Source organism: Myotis brandtii, unplaced genomic scaffold, assembly GCF_000412655.1.
Source record: "Myotis brandtii unplaced genomic scaffold, ASM41265v1 scaffold555, whole genome shotgun sequence".
In the NCBI taxonomy this organism is placed as follows: domain Eukaryota; kingdom Metazoa; phylum Chordata; class Mammalia; order Chiroptera; family Vespertilionidae; genus Myotis; species Myotis brandtii.
The window spans coordinates 1,273,552-1,282,289 of NW_005370065.1; the positions used below are offsets into that span (position 1 = coordinate 1,273,552).

General features: G+C 48.6%; 1 protein-coding gene across 1 annotated transcript in view; it reads left to right on the plus strand.

Annotated features, from left to right (window-relative positions):
- The window catches only part of ZNF362 (zinc finger protein 362), a 24,947-nt gene that overhangs the window by 5,949 nt on the left and 10,260 nt on the right, over positions 1-8,738 (plus strand). Inside the window, exons 4-6 of the mRNA XM_014549494.1 lie at positions 1,760-1,835; positions 3,472-3,793; positions 4,422-4,646. Of these exons, the coding sequence (XP_014404980.1) occupies positions 1,760-1,835; positions 3,472-3,793; positions 4,422-4,646 (623 nt within the window). The remainder of the gene's footprint in view (positions 1-1,759; positions 1,836-3,471; positions 3,794-4,421; positions 4,647-8,738) is intronic.

Consider the following 8,738-nt stretch of genomic DNA (forward strand, 5'->3'; position numbering starts at 1 on the left):
TGGTGGGGGAGGGGCTAGGGGCGTGGCGAGGGTGGCCCGGCCAGGTGAGGGCAGAATGGGTACAGCTACCAGATTTCCTCTGATCCTGCTGGGAGGACCTACCCCACTAAATCGACAGGACGAGGGCCCACCAGGGGCTCATGAGGTTAATCCAGAGAGGAACCCTGACCAGACCCGGGGCAGGTTGGAGGGGCAGGTGGTGGGGGTGGAGATTTCCTGGGAGGAGCGGATATGCAAGGAAAGGTTGGCAGTTAACTAGGGAATGGAGCAGCCAGAGGGAACAGCATGTGCAAAGCGAGCATGTGTAGAAAGCAGGAGTAGGCCAGAAGATGATGGTGATGATGATCTCACTATGGCAGCTAATTCCAGCTGAGCACCAGCGTATGTTCACTGGTACTCACTTTATCACTCCCAGCAGTCCTGTGAGGTGGGTACTGTTAGTATTAGGTTGAACACTGGACTGTTTTTGACTTACAAAAACCAGCAGTTTTGTGCATTCACTTTAATGTCCCCATTCGACAGGTGAGGAAACTGAGGCCCAGTTTCACAGTCAGGAGGAAGAGGCAGAGGCAGGCAGTGAGGTTCCAGAGCCCATGTGCTAATCCTTGTGCTCATCCTGGTTCTGCTGAGGCTAGAGAGGAAGGGGAAGCAGATTGTGAGGGGCCTGAGGGCCATGCTATGCAGTGCGGAGCCTCAGGCAGTGGGGAGCCATGGAAGGATTTTAAGTAGGAGAGGGAAGTGCTCCGATTTGGGTTAGAAAGCTGGGTCTGGCTGCAGTGGAAACTGGCTTGGTGGGAGACAAGCATGGAGACGGAGAGTCATGCAGGAGAGGATGGTGGGGCCCTGGGAAGGCGGTGGGGACTGAGAGAAGAGGACAGGTCTGAGTTATGTTGAGAAGAATAGACAGGACTGGTTGCTAGATTGGATGTAGGAGTGAGGAGTGGGAAGAGGGAGACTCCCAGGCACTGCCCATGAGATGGAACCACAGGAGGAGGGGGAGGGAGGTCATGAGCTCAGTCTTGGGTAGGGTGCCAGGGGGACATCCTGGTGCAGTGTCACAGGGCTGGGGGTGCCTGGCAGACGGGTTTTCTCTGGCGGCCACTGTGGCTGGGCCTTTGTTCTTCCCCTGGCTCACCCCTGCCACCAGCCAGGCACCCCTGCCTCTCTTCCCTTCTCCCTCCTCCTTCCAGAGACACCCAGGAGTTATTGGGCCCGTGAGCCTCCCCCAGGCCCCAGCCACACTCTGCACATTCTCTGTTATGATGATTTTATTAAATTTATTTTTTCATTATAAAAGTAATATTAAAAAAGTAATATAAGCATATTAAGGGAAATTTGGAAAACAGAGAAACTAAGGAAAAAAGCACTCAAAATCCCCTAGCTCCTAACCCAGCAGCTTGGAGAGCCTTTTGGTCTGTTTCCTCCCTTTTTCATCTTTTTGTTTGCTTTTTAATGTGCGTGTGTGTTTTGCTGAGCTTGTGGGAGGGCTGTACCCATGGTTTTAACTTGCTTTCCTACTTGCCATTCTATCATAAACATACAGGGTGTCCCTAAAAACCATATACACTAACAGCTGATAGCTCAACTGATGTTTCTTTCTTTTCAGATTTAACCATTGGAATTAATAATCATTCAAAGTGTGTACATTTTGGGGGGACACGCTAGTATTTAGTGCATTTTTTTATTATAAAGGTAATGCGTAGTTTAGAAATTGAAGATAAACTAAAAGGAGGAAAAGTCCTAGTCCCGTTATTGTTAGCATTTCATTGTTTTCTCTATAACTTATTTTATTTTATCCTTTAATCACAGACGTAAAAAATGGAGGAATTCACCAGGTGAAAAATTCAAGTAATATATAAGTAAATAGACAAAGTATGAAGCTCTCCTTTTACCAATACATTCTTTCTCCCTGGAGAGCACCACAATTTACACACAATTTAGTTTGGCGTGTCTCTTCTCACATGCATTCCCGTGCACTCACACACACATGTTGTCACTGTATAATACATATGTAGTTCGGGTGTGTGTTTTAAAATAGAGGGGCTCGTACTGTCTGCACATTTTGGCCTTCTCGCTGTGTCACTGGGCGACACCTGTCTTGTTGTCGGGGCTCCCAGTCCTCCACAATGAGGGTGGACGTATCTCTTCATGCAATCCCTACTGAGGACAAACAGCTCGTGTCCAGTTTGTCCAACCACAGTTTTGTACGGAAGGTCCGTGCATACAGCCTTTGTGTTCATGTGCAAATATTTCTTTAGGGCGATTTCTAGAAGTAGAATTGCTTGGTCAAAAGTTACGTACATTTAACATTTTAAGTGCACACTCCAGCTGCATGTGTGCCTGCAACATGCTTGTGCTGGTGCTGGATATTCTCTCTTTCAGTGCACAAAAAGATAAAAAAAAAAGCGTAGTTTCACCACATGATACCATTTTCATCGTTTTGTCTACTTAATCTGTTATTGTAAATGTTTCTGGTCCCTTCATTTTATTTTATTTTTATTTTTTAAATATATTTTTGTTGATTTCAGAGAGGAAGGGCGAGGGAGAGAGATAGAAACATCAATGATGAGAGAGAATCATTGATGGGCTGCCTCTTGCACACCCCCTATGAGGGAATGAGCCTGCAACCCAGGCATGTGCCCTGGACCAGAATCAAACCAGGGACCTTCAGTCCGCAGGCCGACGCTCCATCCACTGAGCCAAACCGGCCAGGGCTCTGGTCCCCTCATTTTAAAAAGAGTAACTTTTATTATAGAAGTAAAAAAAAAAAGTTTATTGTCTAAGAGTCAGAAAGTATAGTTAAACCCCCCCAAAATTTTTAAAATTACTTTTAATTCTACCATCCACATCACATTTTGGTATATCTCCTCTTACTTTTCCTATGCATACATATGCCTTTAACATTTTTTTATTTTTTTTATTTTTTGGCCCCGGCTGGGTAGCTTAGTTGGTTAGAGCGTTGTGGGTTTGATCCCCAGTCAGGGCACATACAAGGATCAACCAATGAATGAATAAATAAGTGGAACAACAAATTGATATCTCTCTCTCTCTCTCTCTCAAATCAATCAATAGATTAAACATTTTTAAGCAAATAAAACCTTTTTAATGGCAGTTATGTTCAGTAGAGGAGATTGATCAAAATTCATCGAATCCTTCCTTCCCTAATGTTACATATTTCAGTTGCCTCTAATTTTTATTATTATAACTAACACAGTCGTGTGTCTCAGGTTTTTTTCCCCTGTGGTTTGAATGATTCCCAAGTGCCTTTTATCTAACTCATTTTAGTTCTTAGGTATCTAAGGCATCTTACACATACACAAGCTCATTTAGTTACTCCTGGACAATAATTTACAAAGGGAAGGGGAGGCTCAAAGAGGCGAGTGACCTGCCAGTCACACAGCTGGGTGGCCAGGGCTGAGCTGGCCTCTGCAGCTGCCCCTCACCCCTGCCCCCACCCCCGTGTCTTCGCAGGTCTAGGGCTCTCCTCCCGGACCCCGGCTGTGAGCACATCAGAGTCCAGCGCGGGCACGGGCACCAGCACCCCGTCCACACCCACCACCACCAGCCAGAGCCGCCTCATCGCCTCGTCCCCCACCCTCATCTCAGGGATCACCAGCCCCCCCCTCCTGGACTCCATCAAGACAATCCAGGGCCATGGCCTGCTGGGCCCCCCCAAGTCCGAGCGAGGCCGCAAAAAGATCAAGGCGGAGAACCCAGGGGGCCCGCCTGTCCTGGTAGTCCCCTACCCCATCCTGGCCTCGGGCGAGACTGCCAAGGAGGGCAAGACATACAGGTGGGGGTTTCGGCTGGAGGGGGTCCAGGTGGGCTTGGGGCAGAGGCTCTGGCGGAGGGCTGTCCCCAGGAGCACAGCAATGGGGGCTGGAGAGAGGGACCCCAGGGGCTGAGGGGGGCTAAGTCCACTGCACCCACATCCTTTCAGAGGCAATGAGTGCGGGGCACACAGCCTGGGTCATGGGAGTCTGTTTCCTCCTCCCTTCCACCCTGAACGTTAGAATCACTGGGCCCAAACCAGGGCCTCACTTCTAAAAATTCTAATTTAATTTGTTGGGGGGACCAGGTGTCAGTCTTTCTTGAAAGCTCCCGCAGTGATTCTAAAGTGCAGTCGGTTGAGCGCTCCCCCAGAACTGTGGGTGTGGCTCTGGACCTCTCCTCCCCGTGAGGGGTGAGCCTGCTGCCCAGGCTGCTGGAAAGGGGCGCCCAGACGGAAGAGCTTTCTCCTCCAGATTGGAGGTTGTCCAGGCCCGAGCCTGCCTCCCACCTCTCCCAGGTGGGCCTGTGCCCCAGACGCCTCACAGGAAAGCTCAGTCCCAGGTGCACGCTCATGCAGAAGGTCTCCCTGAGCTGTACAGGCAGGGGGTGCGGGCGTCTTCCCGGGTGCGAACCTGCCTCTTGCCCCACAGGTGTAAGGTATGCCCGCTGACCTTCTTCACCAAGTCCGAGATGCAGATCCACTCCAAGTCGCACACAGAGGCCAAGCCCCACAAGTGCCCGCACTGCTCCAAGTCCTTTGCCAACGCCTCCTACCTGGCCCAGCACCTGCGCATCCACCTGGGCGTCAAGCCCTACCACTGCTCCTACTGTGATAAGTCCTTCCGACAGCTCTCCCACCTCCAGCAGCACACCAGGTGAGTGGCCTGCTGCTGCTGCCCGCCTGCAGCCGTTTCAGCTCGGCACCTGTGCCCATGCGTGGACCTGGGGCAAGGACCTTCTCTAGGTGCCCCTGCCTCCAGGATCAAGACCAAATTCCTTTGCTTGGTATTCGAGGGAGGCCTTTTATGATATGGCCTACGTGGACCTCACTGGCATCAGCTCACACTCCTACGCCATCCTTCCCATCCTTTCTCATCTGCAGGTCTTTGCACATGCTGTGTCCTTCCCCTGAAACACCCTCCCCTCCTTTACCCTGTTTCTCTGGCCCTGTCCTATCCATCTCTCAGTCCACTTCCTCCGGGAAGTCCTCCTGGGCCCCCCTGAGCTGGTTCCACAGGCCCTGGGCCTCCCCATCACAGCAATGGGAGGCTGTCTTGTACTTGCCTGGCTATTTGCTCATCATCCCCAATATTTTGGGAGTTCCTGAAGGCCAGGGTTTGGTCTCCATTTCCACACCCCCCAGTGTGTGCCACAAGCATCTAAGCATTTGTTTAATATTTGTGAAATAACTAGAACTAGCTTTTATGGGGCCATTTAAATAATTACAGAACCTCTTCTATTAGCCAGAAATGATTCTAGGTGCTGGGAATACGACAATGAACAAAACAGACAAAAATCCCTGCCCTCATGGGCTTACCTTCCAGTCCAGTGTGTGAAAGGGAGATTCTAAGAGAAACATGCTTTAAGGAAAGAAATGTTTTTGCAGGGGAGGACAGACATCAAAGAGACTGGCTGGCCAAATAAAAATACCATGGAAATTTGAAGAAACAAACTCAGGGTTTTCAAGATGGCAGTTCATCTCCTCCGAGGGGAGAAACACAGCCCTTTTCTCCAGGGCGGTGAGATCGGTAACACTGCTGTGTTTGCCAGTATCCGCCTTGCGCCTCAGGGATAAAATTGTTTTTGCCGCGGAGTTGGTATCTCACAGAAAGCGCTCAAGGTCTTCACTGTTTTGGGGACGAATGCTAGACAGAGGGACCCGATGTCTGACTTGTTTTGTTGTCCTTCTGTGTTCATTTCTCTCCATTCTCGGGGTGCTCTATCAGGGTGCACCAGGCTTTGTCTGTGTCGCTCAGACTTGGGGGCGTGATGTGTAGGTAGGATAACAAACACATGGCAGAACGGCCACAGGACAAGAGGTCAGTCCGCCTTTCCCGTTCTCATGCCCCCCCTGCCGTAGATTTGGCCCCTAAGTTTGCTTCAGCAATTCTCTGGTTTTTGTCATTACTTTGATTTTTTTTCAAGGTTTGGCCAGTTTTATGTACAGAGAACTGTATGTAATCAAGCCCCGCTGTTTGCATGCTTGTTAAAATTAGAGCATGTGACGCTAAGGTTTGAGAGTTGACTTCTGTCAGGAGACTGTGAAGTTACAAAGTTTTCTTATTATCTAAGATCGGGAACCTAGAACCAGCCGCTTCACCCCTGTCAGGTTTGCCTCTATAACCTGGAACAGTAGGTACCATCTTTTTGGAGAATCCCCAAGTTGGTCACTTTTCTGGGCCGGCAGGAATGACTCTTTCTACAACCTTCAGGACGCAGCTCCCTGGGGTCTGCCGCGGAGCAGGGCCAGTCCGGTTTCCTGGGGGGGGGGGGGGGGGGCAGTGTGCCCAGCAGTCTCTGCCTGGCCGGATGCGGCTGGCGGAGGCTTTGCACTCGGAAGAAGCTGAGTCACAGAGACCGAGGGCAGATGAAGGCGCAGCAAGAGGGCTTTCAGTCGGTGAAGTCCAGTCCTCGCTTCTGACTGTCAGGCTTGTCATGCCCAATTAAATGACATTTGTCCTTAAACGTGACATTTCTGGCATGGTCATGCTTACAAATTTGATTTACCCAATTGAGTCCTATGAGGAAGGAGGACAGATTCTTATTGAACCTGCTTACGGAGCCGGCGATGATCTCAGGAAGAGAAGGGTCCCAGTAACGGCACGTGGACTGCTTTCTAGTACTTGTTCTGAGTGTTGTCGACAAGGCCAATGACCTGTATGGTTTTCAATAGAACTATTATTTTTAAATTTCCCTGATCATTCATTGGTTTATATCTATGTTAAATTTTTATAGTGTTTTCCCTCCAGAATTCTGAAGGGTTAGTTGGAACGAGGCACCCTTTAAGGAATATTTTATTCTCATTTGTACAGATATGGCCTCCTAAATTGAGGAGTAGAGAGAAATCAAAGCAAAAGAGGGTTTTCTCACATGCCCGTTAGGAAATAACATTAACTAGAATTAAATCACTCCCATCCAGTGCTGGGCCGTGTTCCTGTTCTGCTGATCTTGGGTAGTTAGTTCACTTTGCAAAGTCGTTTGCTTCTGGACTAAAGACTCGTGGACCCTGCCTTGGCCCTGGGCAGTGTCCGGTCACAGTGATGGCATCAGCTTGGACGCCGGTGCCATTGTCCATTCCCTGAAGTATAAAGAGCCAAGTGTGGCTGGCACGGTCCTCTTCTGAGGCCGTCGTCTCTGGATGCTTCTTCCAGACTCAATTTCTGACCTGCAGTTTGAAGCAGGGGCCTTCAGGCAAGTGTGAGGGGTAATCTGACTGGTGGACAAGACTAAGTCCCCCTGGTCTGTTGGGTATAATAGTGAACAACATCAGAACGGAGGAAAATGGAGCCCTCGGTTAAGGTATAATCACGGTCCATTTTTCAGATTAAAAACACAGGCAGTAAGGGCATGGACCAATCTTCAGGGCCTTCTAATTTATCTCATAAAGCACATGTTATGATTGGCACTAATTGATAAGTATAGTTAAAGCTAAAAAAAAATCTGTGGATACTTATTGTGCAAGTCTCTGTACGTGGTTTTTTCCCTCCATCTTAAAAAACATAAATATATAAATATATATAATTATATGGTGAATCTCTATATATAAAAGCCTAAGCGACTGTTCAACCAGTAGCTATGATGCGCACTGACCACCAGGGGGCAGATGCTCAACGCACAGGCATGGAAACATGGAACAGACTGATGAATCTCAGAGGGAAGGGGGGAGGAGGGGAGGGCAGGAAGAGATTAACCAAAGATCTTATATGCATACTAGAGGCCCAGTGCATGGATTTGTGCACCGGTGGGGTCCCTTGGCCTGGCATGCGGGGATCGGGCCGAAACCGGCAGTCCGACATCACCTGAGGGGTCCCAGATTGTGAGAGGGTGCAGGCCAGGCTGAGGGACCCCACCGGTGCACGAATCCGTGCACTGGGCCTCAGTATGTTTATATTATATGTAATTATAGGGCACACATAATTATATTCTGTATGATTACATGTTATCTATGATTATATTACTATTATATTTATATACGTTACATATAATTACAGATATTCATAAAGTTAACTCAGGGAGCTTGAGCTTCTCCTCATTTGCTTTGCCAACTTTCTCGTGCTAGGAACAGGCTAGCTCTCGCTCTAGTGTTCTGCTGATTAAAAATATGTAGAATGGCCCTAGCAAGTTTGGCTCAGTGGATAGAGCATTGGCCTGTGGACCAAAGGGTCCCAGGTTCGATTCTGGTCAAGGGCACCTGCCTCGATTGCAGACTCCTCCCTGGGCCAGGCCCTGGTTGGGGCTTGTGCAGGAGGCAACCAATCGATGTGTTTCTCTCACCAATATTTCTCTCTGTCTTTCCCTCTCTCTTCCACTCTCTCTAAAAAATCAGTGGAAAAATATCCTCAGGTGAGGACTAAACAAACAAATAACAAAAAAATATGTAGAGAGAATTTAAAAAATACCCAATTATTCGGATCACCCCTCTTTTTATAAAACGGAGGAGGAAATCTTTGGTGTCGCCCGGCAGCTTCTGGAAACTGCAGGAGCCTCTGCGGGTAAAGGACACCTCGGTCATTTTGTTATTCTGGATTTAGGAAAGGCTACAGCACAGGTGGAGCGAGGGCATGGTTTGGGCATCGGTCTAGTAGAAAATACACACAGTAGCAAGCAGTGATGATTATAAGAACCGAGTTTTTCCAGAAGTAGACATTTGTTAAAAAATATTACTTAAGCCTCAACAAAACAAGCAACAAGGAATTCACAGGCCTAAAGGAGACTATTTCATCAGAATGTTCCTTGACTGGGGTGGT